The following is an 18,016-nucleotide window of genomic DNA, read 5'->3' as shown; positions in this document are numbered from 1 at the left end:
TTGGTTGATGACATCTCTGTAGTGGACTGGATATCAAATAACAACAGAATTCAGGAAAGAACTTGGAAGTCTAGTAGCATCATTCTAAAATAATAACCCCTCTTTCAACATCAGTAAGACAAAGGAGATGATCATTAACTTTAGTAGAGGGAGCAAGGTCCACACTCCTGTTCACATTAATGGTGCCAAGGTCAAAAGAGTAGATAGTTTCAAGTTCTTAGGAATAAATGTCCCCAGTGATCTGATCAGGGTCAACTATATCAAATAATGATCAAAAAATCGCACCAATGCCTCCACTTTCTCAGAAGTCTAAGGACGTTCAGCATGTCCTCTCTGTCCCTCAACGACTTCTACAGGTGCATCATCAAAAGCATACTTCCTGGATGAATCACAGTGTGGTATGGAACCTGCTCTGCTCAAAATCAGAAGACATTTCAGAAGATAGTGAATGTAGAACAGAACCTAATGCAAACTTTACTCACTCTCATCGACTCCATCTACATCCCCTGCTGCTTCGGAACACATGCCATCATGGTGAAAGACAAATCACACCCTAAGCTCACTCTCTTTTCCCTCTTCCCATTGAGAAGATGACTTAATAGTGTGAGAGCTTGCACCCACAGGCTTGAAGACATTTTCTCCTACAGTCATCAGGCACCTCAAAGAACCCCACAGCCCTTGCTTGGTGCTAATTGATCTCCCTTTTCAGTGTATTCCTGTATTCTGGAAATTGACAAAGGAGGAAAAACCCAACACCCAACCCCAACCCACCAATTTTCCCTTGCAACCACTGCAACCGTGTCTGCCTGTCCCGCATCGGACTTGTCAGCCACAAACGAGCCTGCAGCTGACGTGGACATTATCCCTTCATAAATCTTCGACCACGAAGCCAAGCCAAAGAAGAAATGTAAATGGGCTGTTCACAAAAGAACCCTTCTCACTGAACTGCAAATAAACTTAATTTGCCTGAAACTCTATATGACGTGAAATCATAGACATTTGCAGGAGAATAATTATATTATTTTCATTTTATACATAGAGCTTGTAATTCAATTTCTATTTTGCATAAGTCACCCTCAAAAGCACTAGAACAAATGATTCTTTCCAATAATTATTTACAATATTCTATACAAATCAACAGGCAGCTAATAGAGAGCAAGATTTTAAATATTTGTTTTTGTTGCTATTGACTGCAAAGGTTTCCAAGAATTTGCTATCTATACAATAATAAAAAAACATGTATAGCTCCAAAAAGATAAATTGTTGGCAAGAAATTGATTTTTCCCTTACCCGATGTGTTCGCATAATAAAGATTTACCTTCGCAATCCCTTTTAAGTCACATATTACTTATGTTTGCTTGTTTGGTATTACTGCTGTCAAAAGCTTTAGTTTAATCATGAAATTTAAAGTTTACAGACATGCTGCTATGTATGGTTAGAAAGTCACTTTCAGAAACATCACTGTGAATTTTTGTAATAGGTTTGTGCAGAATTAAGAGTTTTCTATTTATAAATGTGTTAAATTATACAAAAAGAAGAATGCTAAAGCGTGCTTAGGTCATCAATCCCTCTTTCAAGTTGTACAATCTCTCTGGTAGTTGTGTATTTTCTTGAAGGAATGCTCAGATGTAATCAAGTTAAACCTCAGCATTTATGCTTGTCAGGCCATTGTCAACCTTGTCTTGCTGATTCCTTCATAATTCTTATTCTTTCTACTCCAGCTATCTAGGGCCATCATGTTTTGAGGAATATTTAATTATTCCATTCTCCATCTGTCCTCAGAAAACAATTATGAAGGCTTTTCAAGGAGTTAATTGATTATTATTTGCAGCGATTCCACAATACTTACTGCATTAAGTTTTGCAATAACCAGTGAGCTGCCTGTACCTAACTTGTCATTGGACCATGCTATTTATTCTGGTGTGCTCCAAAAAGAAATCTTCCGCTGGGAGGCTGAAAACAGCTGATTGGTGAAGCCCAGCATTATACAGGATCTTTGCAAGCATGAGTGGCTGAGTTTGGCTCCAAAAAGGCTTAATCAGCAGATGAGGGCCTCAGCTCCAGGTCATCAGTTTTTAAACCTGCCACTGTTTTGGTACGTTTAGAATGTCTCTGTTAAAGCACCCAGACCATATTAATTATAAAATAATTTATGCTTTAAATTGCTTTGAAAATGTATTTTCTTCCTTTGATTCCATTGGTGTCATTGTATTTACACTAGATTGAGTGTGGCCTGGGCTCAGGGGGCAGACTTGCCAGCTTAACATTTGGAAAATTTGAGGGAATCTTTGCTGCACCATTGGACTCTCTGAGGAGCCAACTTGGACAGGCCAGGTGTCATCAGGCCACATTTAAATGGAATGAAAAGTAGGCTTTTGCCAGTGTTTGTTTTTCCCAAAATTTTGTCATGTTAAGAGTGTAAGCCCTTGCATTGGAGTAAACCTGTGGACTTTTAAAAACAAGACCGGATCCTTTCATCAAGGAAGAAAACATTTTCAGTCTCTAGTCACTTGCATCTGGTTAATTTTAGTCATTTATCATTTTATTTCTTCATAATACAAGTTAAGTAATGAAAGAGCATTAGTGTCAGCTCTGGACACTACTCCCTGGCATGCCTTCCCACCTCTAAGGCTTCAATCTACTTGGCTTGTACCAGGATTTGTACCTGTGGATCATGGGTGACATTTGGTTCTTGAAAGTTTGCTGCTTCCCACACATCGGACAGTGATTTCTGACTTGTTCAATCTGGGTGTGATCCAGAATGCTGAAACCTCTCTCAAGGCCTTAACATGTGAAATTATTCTCGCTCAATCCCCCAATCCTTGCCCCTCTGCCACCTGCCTCCACCATGCTATTTATGGGAAAAAATATGTCCACAGACTAAAAGCAAGCCCATTGTTCCTAAAAAAAATTTTAAGATGATGTTTCTTTTTCAGGGTTTACCAGGACCAGTGGGAAAACGTGGGCCTAAAGGAAATAATGTAAGTGACTGTGAGGAATCCATCCATTGGTTTTCCATAGTCTTGCCAAATGAGTGCTAACACTGTTTAATTGACTAACAAGATTTGTTGTGTTAACTTGATAATACTGAATCAAAGGACATTTAATCATCTTGCAAAGAAACAGACAGCAAAATTGAGTAAAAATACTAATGATTTAGGAAAGTTATTTTAAAATTCTGTCTGGGTTGTGTTTCATCTCTGGCACCCTCCAACTGGATGGCATTAACATCAACTTCTCTGACTTTTGTTAAACCCCTTTCTTCCCCGTCACTTTTCCCCAGCTCTCTCTCTCTCTCTCTCTCTCTTTCCTTTTCCCTCTTGACTCCTTTCACAGAGCCAAAATCAATTCTCACCTCTCCCAGCCAGCTTTATCTTTATTCTAAGCCTTTCTGTTCTCTGCTTATTCTTTGAAGAAGGGCTCAGGCCCAAAACATCGGTAATATATCTTTACCTCCTATTGACACTGCAAGACTGGCTGAGTTCCTCCAGCATTTCTGTGTGTTTTTACTGTGTTTGTTATTCAGTGAGGTTCCCAAACTATTTATATATTAAGTTCCATCTCTGAAATGGATGGATGTAAGCATCATCAATTGGGTGCTATTTAGCATTTAAAAAAGCAAGCAGATTACCCACTCTTTTGACCTATGTAATACCATACTATCACCACTTTTTTAATGAACATTTAATTACAGACAGTAAATAAGTTTTAAGGAAAAAGCTACAAACTTGCATACCTGAGGGGGCTCAATGCTATATCTTACTTCTAAAGGCAATTATCAAAGATAATTGTTGGAAAAACTTTCCTATTTTGACAACTTCAACACAATTAGCTTATCCTTCAAGATTCCTTTATTGTCATATTCATAAATACACAAAATTTGTCAACTTTTGCTTGCTGTGAAGAGACACAAGAGGCACTAGCCTGGGTCCCCCAAAAATAAGAGAAAGAGAAGCAAACGAGAGTCCCTTCAGTGACTCTGAGTGCCCATGTGTTCACCTCCTGCATTCCCACAACCACTGTAGTCACACGGCCTTTTGTTCAGTCCAGCTCTGTACGCAAGCTCCTAGTTCCAATTCTCTAAAATGATCAGGAAGCTTTTATCACCCGCGGGCATTCAGGAATTCTTTTCACCATCGACGCGCCCACAAATCTCAATCCCAATGCAGATTCAGTACTCCTTATCTGAATACCGAAAATCCAAAAAGCTTTTAAATCCAAAACTTTTTTCTTCGGTGGTCCCATGAGGGAATACCTAAAATGTAATAGAGTTCATAAATCCTGATAGTTCCCACTCTGATCTCATTGCCCCATGCTGTGTAAATATTTGTATTGTAATGTAGATACATGTATCTTTAAGGTTGAGTGAATGAGTGCATTTTTTAAACGGTGTTCCAAAATACAAAAAAATACAAAATCCGAAACCCTGCTGGTCCCATGCATGGGGTTCTTATCCCATGCATGGGATAAGGGGTTCTTGACCTGAACCTGGCTCTTACAAGTCAATCTCTAGTGGCTCGCTGCCTTTTATGAATCCTTCAGCCGTCGAGCTCCTCGCTGGTCTGCTGCCATTTTAACTGGAAAACTTTCACAGGGATGATATTGCTTTAAGATGATTTGACATTGCATTGAGAATGTTGCACAAAGTACAATGTTATGCTCTTAACCTTCATAGTTTCACAGATGGTAAATTACATTCCTGATGCTTTAGTATGATATTTCCAATGTAAAACAAATCTGGCCCCAAACTATGTTAGTCATTATCTAGTTTATATATTTATGAATTGTGTGAAAATTCAAGTTTTCTACTTATCAAACCCAATATTATATAGGTCACCTCCAATGGAGTATGGTTATGACTCCTGCTAGTTTTGTCTGTTCAGTCAACATGACATGATTGCATATTAAATATATCTGGATTTCTTCATCAGTACTCTTTGAAACTATCTGCATTGAATTCATCACACCTTTGAAGAGTGCAACCAACACAAATGAAAGAATTTCAAGACATTGGCAGTATTTGATACTGCTAAATGATTTAATGCCAACAAAATATTCAGATGTGGCATGGGCTAAATGCAATGCGCTAAATAATCCTTGAGAAAGATGAGCATATCAACACCATTTAGTTCTGTAACAGATTGCACAACTGAGTTTCCCTGATATAGCATCTTGTTTATTTGATGTTTTGACTGCAGAAAGAGTGAAAAGAGGCATTTTTTTGAAAACTGTTTTTGTCACAGCTCTACAGCTCCAAATATCCCTAAAGCTTGGTTTCCAGAGAAGCCCATGGGCCAGCACTGTGCTTCAATTGGCAGTTCCTGAGGTGTGCCGCCCAATAATGCCTCGGTGGCCTGTTTGCTGCCAAAGGCCTTTTAATATTGTTTGTAATGATCAGAAACTTTTATAAATAGTTCAAATGTATTTAAGGAAGTAAGAAAAAAATAATTATTAAAAGTAAATTTGCTTCAAATTACCATTCAGTGCAAGGTTATTTAATAAGATTAAATCAGGTTTACTGTCATGAACGTGTTACGAAATTTGTTATTTTGTGGCCGCATTATTGTGCAGAACAAGGTGCGAGATTACTATAAATTACAATTCTATAAATATGAGGTTTAAAAAAATAAATAATTAGTGCAAATAATAGAAAGAGTGAGATAATGTCCATAGGTTCATTGTCCATTCAAAAATCCAATGGCAGAGGGGAAGAAGCTGTTCTTATAAAGTTGACTCTGTGTCTTCAGGCTCTTGCACCACTTTATTGATGATAACAGTGAGAAAAGGGCATGGCCTGGGTGGTGAAGGTCCTTGATGATAGAAGCTGCTTCCTAGAGGCACTGTCTCTTAAAGATGTCCTTAATGGAGTATTAAGTACATTACAAGAATATTAAGTAAAATTAAAAAAGATACACCACATAACTTTTCACTCAAGATAGGTAATGACATTTAAATACATGAGGTCGAACCACGTACACAAGCCATTGTTGAGATAAATTTGAGCAACTGGATTAGAGATGCTGATCTCAGTGCATTTGAGACTCAGTCATCTGACCTCTAGTTTGTGAATCTTTATGGAACCATTGATACAAGTCGTTTGTGACCTTGCAATAGAATAGATTGGCTACTAAACTTTCATGTGATCATCCAGTTTTGCTATCAAAGTTCTTAAATTCAGTACTGTACTTAGGATCACAGCAGTCAGTGCGAGTGACCGCTGCCTTTGTCATCTTCAGTCTCTAATAAAGCACCTGTGAGTTGCTGCAGCTCATCTATGTATTTGCACTTGCACGTCTTTTTTTTTGAGGACATGATTGGCTTCTGCCCAGGAATAGCCTTCAGTACCTACTAGTGTCATTATTTATTTCACCAGAAAGAAAAACCAACTGAAGCCATTCCAAAGATTCTTGCCTCTAGTCTGATTTTCTAGTGTGTTGAGTGGTCTCCACCGTGTGGGGAAGCAATAGTTCCTCAAAGACATCTCTGCCATATTTGCATTCTGATGGTATGCATCACTCTAAATCTTTGTGGAAAATGTTTGCCAATGTTTAGTGTCCAGTTTCAGTCCCGTGCATTGATTCTGAGGATGAAAATTCAACTCCATCTATTACCCATAAAAGAAAATATTAGAAGTGTTCCTCGAGGTCACACATGTCAAACTCTGGCTTGGCCCGCGATATAATTATATTTGGCCCGCAAGATCATTTCAAAAATGTATTAGAGGTGGCCCGCTGGCCGCCGCGCCAGTATAGCGCATGCACAGTAATACAACAAATCTCAGAATGCATTGGCGTCAGCCCACTAATCGCCCCCACCTCCTCTGTTTGCGTTGCAGGGTCTCACCATGGACTCTGGTTTTGGGGCCTGGCCGGTGTCATGGGAAGCCAAGGCCGCTTCCCAGCGCCCGGAACCGGAGGCCTCAGGCCTGACCTCGCCAGGACCGTTGCCCACTCCCCCTCCCTGCCGCAGGCCGACCCGCGACTCACGGTGACAGGGCCGCTGATCCGCCGAGATGCCACCCTGCAGCGAGAGCTGATGCCCTTGCACTGTCGTTGTCCAACCCGATCGCCCACAAACCCCACCCTCCCACACACAGGCCTGAGTAAGGATTATGAACTTTAATCTCAGGATAAAACGATCTTCCAATAGTTTCATGTCACAGTGATAAATATATTCCTGGTTAAAAATGGTCCTGCACCTGGATACAAGCTCATTAGGCATAAAACTTGAAAAGTGTGTAAATCAAAGGATATCTATACCAATGGAAAAAGGGCATGGCAAATAACCCATGCCCACAATCAGTCACCCATTTGATTGTTTTAGGAATCATGTTATTCTCCCACATTCTCAATAGCCCTCAGATTTTACTATTCAACAGCACACTAGCAACATTTGACAAATCCTCTATAGCAGGGGTGTCAAACTCAAATTCACGGAGGGCCAAAATTAAAAACTTGGACTAAGTCGAGGGCTGAACTAAATATTTATTGAAAATTTTCAACAACATCTGCATATTTTCTCTTCTTTCAATATATGTAATGTTAAACTTTTTCTTATTAAAATAAATGCTTAATAATAGTTTTAGATAAACTCTTTCCAGAAGCATTAACAAATGAGAAATAAAATATTCAATAAATAATATTTCTCTATAGAGGATTTGTCAAATGTTGCTAGTGTGCTGTCGATTAGTAAAATTTGAGGGCTATTGAGAATGTGGGAGAATAACATGATTCCTGAAACAATCAAATGGGTGACTGATTGTGGGCATGAAGTCTAGCAGGGTTATTTGCCATGCCCTTTTTCCATTGGTATAGATATCCTTTGATTTACACACTTTTCAAGTTTTATGCCTAATGAGCTTGTATCCAGGTGCAGGACCATTTTTAACCAGGAATATATTTATCACTGTGACATGAAACTATTGGAAGATCGTTTTATCCTGAGATTAAAGTTCATAATCCTTACTCAGGCCTGTGTGTGGGAGGGTGGGGTTTGTGGGCGATCGGGTTGGACAACGACAGTGCAAGGGCATCGGCTCTCGCTGCAGGGCGGCATCTCGGCGGATCAGCGGCCCTGTCACCGTGAGTCGCGGGTCGGCCTGCGGCAGGGAGGGGGAGTGGGCAACGGTCCTGGCGAGGTCAGGCCCCCCCTGAGTTTCTGCCAGACCCCCTTTGACCTGCTGAGTTTCTCCCGGACACCCCTTGACCTGCTGAGTTTCTCCCGGACCCCCCTTGACCTGCTGAGTTTCTCCCGGATCTCCCTTGACCTGCTGAGTTTCTCCCGGATCCTCCTTTGACCTGCTGAGTTTCTCCCGGACCCCACTTGACCTGCTGAGTTTCTCCCGGACCTCCCTTAACCTGCTGAGTTTCTCCCGGACCCCCCTTGACCTGCTGAGTTTCTCCCGGACCCCCTCCCCTTGACCTTCTGAGTTTCTCCCGGACCTCTCCTTGACCTTCTGAGTTTCTCCCGGACCCCTCCCCCTTGACCTGCTGAGTTTCTCTCGGACCCCCCTTTGACCTGCTGAGTTTCTCCCAGATCCCCCTTTGACCTGCTGAGTTTCTCCCGGACCCCCTTTGACCTGCTGAGTTTCTCCCTTCTGGTGTTTTTACGAGAACCACAGACTTTTGCTCATACATTGATGAGGGGGATCAAGGGCCAAACATTGTCAGGTACCTCTCTGCTGGATAAAGGATACGGTTTAACCTGCTGAGTTTCTCCAGTGTTGGGTTTTCACAAGGTAAAGTCAAAGGGCCGAAGGGCCTGTTTCTGATCTGTAATGTTCTACGGACCCTGCTCTTCTTTCCGTGCCAGTGTCCCAGGACCTTTCCAGGGCAGTCTCCGCGCTCAGGACCGCGCTGGGATCCCGGTCAGCGGTGGAGGAGCAGGTGAGCGCGGCTAATCCCGATCCAGCCCACGCCACTCCCGAGATTGGCGGGGGGTTCCACCCTACCTGCCCGACCAGCCTCGCTCTCCACGTGTACTCCGGGCATCCGCCGCTGGTCCGATGGGAAGGCGCACGGCGGCCGGCGCCCCCATCGCCCGGCGGGGAGCCCCAATCTTCCCTCCAGCGTCCCGACTCCATCTGCAGCTCCAAGAAACGCTGTGCCACTGGGGTTCCGGGCGCTGGGAAGCAGCCTTGGCTTCCCCTGACACCGGCCAGGCCGCGCTGCGGTGGGGGGGTGGGCGGGGGGACACGACAGCGTGTTTATAAAACCACCCACCACTACTTTTCAAGGACCAGGATTTTTTTCTCTCTCTCTCACCCTGGGACACAGCGGTTACTGTGCATGCGCTATACTGGCGCAGCGGCCAGCGGGCCACCTCTAATACATTTTTGATATGATCTTGCGGGCCAAATATAATTATATCGCGGGCCAAATTTGGCCCGAGGGCCAGAGTTTGACATGTGTGCTCTATAGAGAAATATTATTTATTGAATATTTTATTTCTCATTTGTTAATGCTTCTGGAAAGAGTTTATCCAAAACTATTATTAAATATTTATTTTAATAAGAAAAAGTTTAACATTACATATGTTGAAAGAAGAGAAAACATGCAGATGTTGTTGAAAATTTTCAATAAATATTTAGTTCGGCCCTCGACTTAGTCCAAGTTTTTAATTTTGGCCCTCCGTGAATTTGAGTTTGACACCCCTGCTCTAGGTCATGGAGCATCTGAAGGAGAGAGAAAAACTTTGTTAGCCTTTCATCAGAACCTCTTAGTAATAATTCTTTATATTTTCTTGTTTCTATTGAGTCATAATTCAGGTGGGGGAATTTGTGTGGAGAGTGCATGTGAAATGAATGCACTGCAAATAAAATTTACATTCAGTATTTTGTGCTGATACTCGGTGGTCTATCAAGCGAGTTATGATGACTTAATCACAATAATCGGTGAGGAGGCATCTGATGTTTCCTTGTCTCTGTTTTGTTTTGCTATCCTCAGTGTAAAGTTGCATGAGGTCCAGTGATATTTCACTCATCAGTTCTGTTTTACGCCATTCTGGTCAATGTAACATTCAACAATTTTTCCTATAATCCATTGTATCTTACTCTGAATTCATTATAACTGGATTATTTATTCCAAAGCATGAATGCTGACATAGAATCTGTCTTTTCTTAATGGAAGACTAATTTTTTGAGAAATTGAATTCTTTGAAGGGTGTGAGTAAAATGTTCTATAAATGTAATTGGCATATGAATTGCATAACCCACTGTACCCCTCCCCACAGCTCGGGTAAGAATGACTTCACAGCAAACTTTTAAAGCAAAAGCCCTTCAACTATAATTATGCTGTGCATAAATAATCTTTGCATTTTAAAGTATTTCTGATTTGATTCAGAAGTGCTGGGCAATTCATTTTTGGCCTCTGATATTTATATCAGCCCAGGAGCTAGTTTTTTTTTATTTTCCTGAGTCATAACTTGGCTAGTTTCAGGCAGTGGGGTGGAAGCTGATCTAAGAAAACTTGTACTGCAGTCTTAAATTTGAACAAAGGACAGATATCCTTGAACCATTGAAGATCAACTTGCTTTTCCATCAGGACTATCTGAGAACAGGTTCAGTGATCCTCCAGGCATTTTATAGTTGAAACAAAGTGAAGCATCAAGAACAGAGCTTGCATTATATTTTACATGATAAGTGGAGCAAAAGGAAATGATCAACACTTTATGCCACAGCCTCAAAATGTTTAATGGGATCCTGTTGCTAGTAACTTTTGTCTGGTTTAAATGCCAAAGGATAAAATCTTTACAATGTTGTTCAAATAACATTCTAAATTTGAAGAGTAAGATCCATCAAGGTCATTAATCCACTTTGTTTTGGAATTGTTAAAAAGAAGGTACGTTTAAATATTCCTACTTAATCTTTTTCATTAACAGTCCTCCACCTGCTGCTGAACAATTTGGATATCCACCTCAAGGAAGCTTATCTTGCTGGCCAGGATTGTTTTGGAACCAAGCAGCTATAAGATCTGAGCAGTGCCAAGGCCTTTCAAATTATAGCTGAGGCATGAGGTTGGGCTGAAATTTTGCTGACTTTTGGAAGCATTCAATGATCAAATGCAAAATATTGAATAAAACATTTCACACAATAAAATGTGAAATCACCAACAACACTTCAATAATGAATAACGTCATTGTAAACACATTTGAAAGAAATTTAACCTTTTTATATTCTTCCTTGCTGTGGTAAAGAATGCATTGAAATGCATGCATTTGCAGATCCTATGCCAGGTGGAATCTGCCACAGGATCTAGATTCCCCAGCAGAAATTTTGGGGAATTCCAGCAAACACTCACTTCATCAGTTGAGTTCATGCAGAGTCCAGGAATGGAACACAGACAGGAACTCTCCATAGAAGTTTGGCCAATAAGTTGCTGGCACTTAAGAGAATAAATGCCAGCATTTCTACATAAAATTGCTGGAAAAACTATCAAAATCTGGCCTATAAATGCATTTTCCATAGTTAAAATCCAGAATCAGCAGAAATACTCCTAACATGAATGGTGCTTCGGATTAGGAATTTATTACCTAATTCTTAGTTTAAAGTGATTTTCCAAATCTATGGAGACAAGTTTACTAAAAAACAGAATTGGTATTATAATTGTATATCTTTCCACTGCTGTTGAAGACCAATCTTGATCTTTAAAGTGTGTTTTTAAATCTTCTTTCCTCCATTATAAGTGCTGCCTTTAAATGCAATCTATCGGGAAGAAATTTTGACTTGAGAAATGTGGAAACAACCATTATTCTCATTCGAAAATTATGACTGGATAATTATTATATCTAGTTGATTTATTTCTCTATAATTTCTAAATTTTCTAATTGATACTGGTAATAAAATGTTCCAGAAAGATAGGTCCAGTTCCAGTAATCTACTAACTTTCAGCTGTTGGCTACAGCCTTCTCAAGTAACTGGTTGGATCATCATGGATCCTGGCTGCTCCCTAAATTCATTGCCCATGTTGCCTGCACGCCTTCACTTAGCATGTAACAGATAAGGTGACCTTGTGTATTTGAGAGGCAATCTTCAAAGCAGAGCAGCCTCCAAACTGAGTGGGCTTCAGGGTGCTATTCCTGAGGCCTATCCCACACATCATCCTTAAGTCCTTTGGAGGCTTGTCATTGTCAAAATCCTTTGGAATTGTGAGAGATGAGTAACGAGCAATTTCTGTTAAGGTACTTCTATTTCTAACAGAATGGTTCTTAAGTGTTCCTGGTAAAGAAAAAAAAAGAAAACTGCATTGGTAAAAACCCAAAATAAAAATGGAAAATTAACAACTTAGCAAAATTAGCATCTATGGAAAGAGAAACTAAATGTTTCAAGTTGGGGATGATTTTTCAGAACTGGAAAGAGATATTAATTTTTTTTTAAAGTGCATTTATGTTGCACAGAAGGTGATAGGAGGGATGGATAGATCAGAAGAGATATCCATAATGAGGTGAGGTCAGATCAGTTGGGTTCATAGTGCAGTTGGAGGTGAGTATGTTGTTCCCATTATTCTTTGCTAATCACAGATCTGGGAGATGTCCAGCAGTCCAGGCTATACTAATGGAAGGAAAACTGAGACTTATGGAAAGAATGGCCAATTCTGATGAAAATAGAAAAAGGGAGTTACTTATAGTTGGAGAATTTGATATTGAGTCTGAGATATTGTTACTCAAACTTGAATAGAGCCTCATGATAATGGGCAGAAGGCCAGATACAGGTCAGAGCAGGAGTGAGAATGAGTATTACAGTGGCAAGCAACAGGAAGCCCAGGGGTTGTTCCCAGAGGAGTATGATCCACTGATCATTGGGGGTTCAGAGGGGGAGAGGGTGAGCAACTTTAAGTTCTTGGAAGTCACTATCTCGGAGGATATTTCCTGGACGTAACACACTAAAGGCATCATGAAGAAAGCACATCAGCGCCTCAACTTCCACAGGAGTGTGCGGAAGTTTGTTATGACATTGGCAAATTTCTCCAGATGTGTGGTGCAAAGTGTGCTGACCGGCTGCATCACCATCTGGTATGGGAATGCCAATAACCCCCGAACATAAAGCCCTGCAAAAGGAAGTGGACACAGCCAGTACATCACAGACAACACCCTCCCCACTATCGAGAACACCTTCAGGGAATGCTGCTGTTGGAGAACAGCAGTAATCAACAAGAATCCACACCACCCAGCACACACTCTGTTCTCACTGCTACCAGCTGAAAAGAGGTACAAGTGCCACAAGCCTCACGCCACCAGGCTCCGGTACTTGTGTCAGCCCTCCACCATCAGACTCCTCAACAATAAACTAAATCTGGGACTCATTTAAGGTCTCTTACTTTTGCACTTTATAGTTTTATTTTCCTCTCTGTATTTCACTGTCAGTTTGTTTACATTTCTTTATTTGTTTACATGTGTACTTTGTGTACAGTTTTTTTGCACTAACAGTAAGTGGTAATTCTGCCTCGTCTGCAGGAAAAAGAAAGGAATCTTAGGGTTTTATGTGATGTCATGTATATACTCTGACAATAAATCTGAAATCTGAACTCTGCAAGCTATCACACACTCGACTTAGTTTTTTTCCAGTGAAGAGAAGACCACACTGTGAACATCAAATGCAGAATTCTAGATTGTAAGAAGTAAATCATTGCTTCACCTGGAAAGACAGTTTGGTCCCTGGATGGTGGAAAGTGAAAGGGCAGGAGTTGCATGTCCTGTAGTTGCATGGGAAACTGCCATAAGATGGGAGGTGTTTGGTAGAGACAGAAGAACTGACCTGCAAGTCATGAATGATCTCTTCAAAATGTTGAAAGGAGAGGAGTGTATGTATCAGGTGTTGGGATCTGGAGCTAGTGATAATTGTAAGGTTCATCAACTGAATGCAGAGGGTAGTGAGGTGGAAGATGAATGTATCTGAGAGCTTGGGCTCTGTGAAATAGAGACTTTTAAAATATGTTCAAATAAATCTAAAAATAAGTAAAATGCTTAACTTTAATTTAAAATTTCCTTAAAGTAAGTAGTATAAAGAAACTACTTGCATTCACTTACTTTTCTTCTGAGTTGATCATCTCATTCAAATTAGTAGGGCATGTTTGTATTCTACCCAGCCCTGCACGCTGCTCAGGACACCAGTAATCTACTGCTGGGTTCAATGGACTGGGAGATCAGCTAAGATGGCAATGTGATCTCCAGCTAATCTCATTTTGCTTGACCTAGTATATGCAGTCTGTGAGGACCTGAACTACAGGAGTTGGTTGATAGTTCCCCTTCAGATAAACTCAGAAGGCTTCATTGAACAGCTGGTGCACTGATACCATGTGAAGAGGAAGATTTTTCACAGCCTAAACTGGTAGAATGTGGTTGTCAGATGAACTACAGACTACAAAAACACCCCTGAAACCATGCATTGAGTTGCTGGCACTGCCCGGTTTTTTTTATTCTTATTCCTGCTACTGTTGCTGTCCAGTGTTAAGGTTGTGCTCTTGTACAATACAAAAACCAAATGTTTAGATGCCAGAAATTAAAAATAAAAATAAATGCTGGATGCACTCACCAACTTCTGAAAACAAAGCAATATTTTAGGCCAATGAATTTTTGTTAGGGCTCTGACATTCTAATGTTCAGATGGTGCAACATGCCATCAATAATGAAAAAGCAGGGATCCTTTCTTGATTGGAGCATGAACCAGAATTGCATCTTGAATATCTGCTCTCACTCTCTACTAGCTTGCAGTTATGAATGCAGTCAATGCCAGGAGCCTGCACAAGGGTTGTCTTTAAAGCGCTAATCATTTAATTCCTCACAACAGACCTTCAAATAAAAAATGTTTTATTGGAGTTTCACATGAGTTTGCACAATCTGGATACTCAGAGAGAGTTGGCCAATAGGTTTAAGAAAAGGTTGGCATTAAGTGAAATAAAAGCAATATATCCTTTAGGATAAAGCTCCCGCAGCTCTCTGCTAAAGGACAAGGAAATATATTCCCTTTGCCTTGAATAAAGATAATCTCTGATGTCCAATTTGAATAGAGTTCCCAAGATGTCTTCTTGGAGCTTCATGGAGGTGTGTGCAGTTTTTTAAAAAAAAGTATGTTGCATGTGTTTACTGCCATGAAGAATACTTTGGAGAGATTGGAAGTCTATTTCATCTCAATTGACAGTACTGTCCAGGAATTGACGCATAGCTGGATCTCAGCATGCAGAAGGTGACAAATCTCAGGTTTAGAAAACCTCAGCAACTTGAGGCTTTGCTCTAGGCCAAGTTAGAGCAATGTTAACAGAAGGTATATGGGGGCCAGGAACCTTTTACTCTTGCTGCTTTAGTCTCTTGGAAGGGCTGCAATGTATTTGGCAGCTTTTACACGTGCTCTTGAATTTTTGGAGGTGCATTGGTGTATTGTGATTGATATTGTGTCTGCATATTCTCCATGAATTGTGAATGTGTACACAGTTCATCAAAATACAATTCTGTATATACTTACTCCCAATAACATTGAGCTTTTAATTTTATCCTGCAATTCAGTTACCTAAGCACGTAAATAGAATTGCCTGTCCTATCTCTGTCCCTTTGTTCGACCATTTGTAATAAAATCATACAAATGATAGAAACATAGTGCAGAAACAGGCCCATCTAGTCCGTGCATACCCTGATACTCATCTATGCAATCCTATCCGCTGGTATTTGGCCTGTATCCATCTTCACCTTTCATGTCCAAGTACCTCTCCAAATATATATTTAAATTTTGCAGTTGTTTCTGTATCTACCACACCCTATTCCTCAACTAGTTCATTACAGATAGCCACCACTCTCTGTATGAAAGCCCTACCACTCAGGTTTTCTTTAAATTTCTCCTCTCCCCTTAAATCTGTACCCTCCAATTTCTCCCCTCCCCTTGGAAAAAGCTTCCATCTCTCTCTGTTCCTCATAATATTATAAACCTTTGTTAAAGTTCCTATATTTCAATAAAACTAAATTCAAGTATATGTTATAATCACTTGACATGAATGGGAGATGAATGTTTATGATAATGTTTATAAATAGAAAATATTATGTTCAATAAATAATTCTGTTTAAAATATTTGTGTAAAATTTTATAATAAATGCTTCAGATTTTAGTTCACATTTCATTAATTTTAAAATTTGTTTTTTGAGAAGAAACAATGTTCAATACACCATGTTACACAATCTGATAGAGAAGGCAAATGCCACTGCCCTTTATTCTATATTCCATTTAATGAGTCCAAGTGATAAATGGTAAGAAAGGTAATATCATGACTATGGTTTAATCAAGTCTTACTCCCTCCAGTGTGGATCATAAGGTAGGCTTTTCATATTTTTGTTTCTAGAGGCAGTTTGCATCAGACAGCTTGATCCCTGGCGTGAGGGTATGTGCCCTTGGACTACATCGTGGAAGCCAGCACCATGCAGTCCATGGGCATATACACTTGCCTCAAGGCTTTGTTCATCATGTTCATCACTTCGCTGCATCGTTGGAACCAGATAATTCACTGATATCCCTGAATTGCTACAAGATCCACTGATGGCACTTCTCTCCTCTTTCTACAGGGCTTCATAGGCCCACCAGGGTTAATGGGGCCTTCGGGAGCAAATGGAAAGCAAGTAAGTCTCTCTAGCTTTCATTCTCTGTCCCTCTGTCAAATATAAACACACAAGTAATATTCACAATCAGTCTTTAAAAATGATTGTTGTAAATTACACTTACATTGGAAAAACTTTGAGATTTCTAAAAAAGAAACTAATTTGCAATCTTGTATCATTATGATTATCCATAAACAGCACAATTTTAAATTCTATTTTCTTATAGCTTGGATATTGACCATGGTGTTTCTCCTGTATGTTGCTTTGTTATTACTTAGTGTAAGGTAAATATATCCACCAAGTTGGAGCAGGGTCAAAGAATAAGAAGGCATAGAGAGGGAGGTTTAATTGAACAATAGGCTTACATCTTTGTTGACTACAAACATTTTCCATCATCATGTGCTGCTTTTGGTTCAGCCACAATCAAGTTTAATCACTTTGCGGAACTTAATCCTTTTATAGTGGATGTGAGCTGTCTGTTTAAGACAAAGCTAGAAGGACAGGATAACTCTCTTCCTGCACCATCATTTCTATCCTTACTCAATGAACCTGTGGTTCTTTGCCATTATTTTTCCAAATGATTCTGACAGTGCTATTACATTATAAAAAAGATTTGATTTATTTATAACTTTCTAAGTTGCAAAGTATCTACTGTCAGGAGTATACTTATAGCAATGTAGTCACAAGACAAAGCAATTAAACTTGGAGATGATTGAGCAAACAGAATTTGAACAGGACAAATAGAATAGGAGATTAAGAGAAAAGAGACTTTGCAAGTATTTAAAAACAAGCAAATGTTCTTAAAAACTTAATCAGAAACTAGTGGAGGTCAGCAAACAAATGGGTATTTGATCATTGAGGTGGTGCATATTACAGTGGAGGCAGTATAATTTAAAATGTAGCATGTGAATATGGTGAATGTGGAAATGGAGTAATTATTAACACTTGTGTGCTCTTACAATCGATAAACCAACAATATATCAATCACGTCCAAACAAAATTGTAATATGATTAGATTGGAATTCATCCAACAATTTCTCATTTAATCTAAAAGCAAAATTCTGCAGTTCTGGAAATCTCCAATAAAAACAAAGTGTGCTAACAGTAACGTGCTAGTTTGGTGGTTTTGGACAGGCAGATCCATGACACTATTGGATGTTATTTCCACTTAATACCTGAACAGATCTTTTTTCCTTTCAATATTTTTATTACTAGGTACATGAGAATAAAATAGAATATTAACAAATCTTATAGAATAATACAGATGATTTTGTAACCTTTGTTACATCTAAAAGAAATTTTAAAAAATACTAAGCCACTATTCGACTTATCTAATCCCACCCTTCAGAGGCTATTAGCTTAACACGGACAGACCACTTCTGATAATAAAAATAATAAGGTAATCAATGGGGTTGTAAACCAGAAAATAGTTAATTTTACAAAT

The 18,016-nt window shown here is 39.7% G+C and overlaps 1 protein-coding gene across 5 annotated transcripts in view; it reads left to right on the top strand.

Annotated features, from left to right (window-relative positions):
* Window positions 1–18,016, top strand: part of col27a1b (collagen, type XXVII, alpha 1b) — a 474,822-nt gene that overhangs the window by 170,292 nt on the left and 286,514 nt on the right. For all 5 annotated transcript variants that reach the window (XM_069885118.1, XM_069885099.1, XM_069885108.1 and 2 more), the window contains 2 exons: window positions 2,937–2,981; window positions 16,540–16,593. In XM_069885118.1, the coding sequence (XP_069741219.1) occupies window positions 2,937–2,981; window positions 16,540–16,593 (99 nt within the window). The remainder of the gene's footprint in view (window positions 1–2,936; window positions 2,982–16,539; window positions 16,594–18,016) is intronic.

Source organism: Narcine bancroftii, chromosome 1 (assembly GCF_036971445.1).
Source record: "Narcine bancroftii isolate sNarBan1 chromosome 1, sNarBan1.hap1, whole genome shotgun sequence".
Taxonomy (NCBI): Eukaryota; Metazoa; Chordata; class Chondrichthyes; order Torpediniformes; family Narcinidae; genus Narcine; species Narcine bancroftii.
The sequence above is the reverse complement of the archived record's forward strand: the minus strand, read 5'-3'. Positions and strand labels throughout refer to the sequence as shown.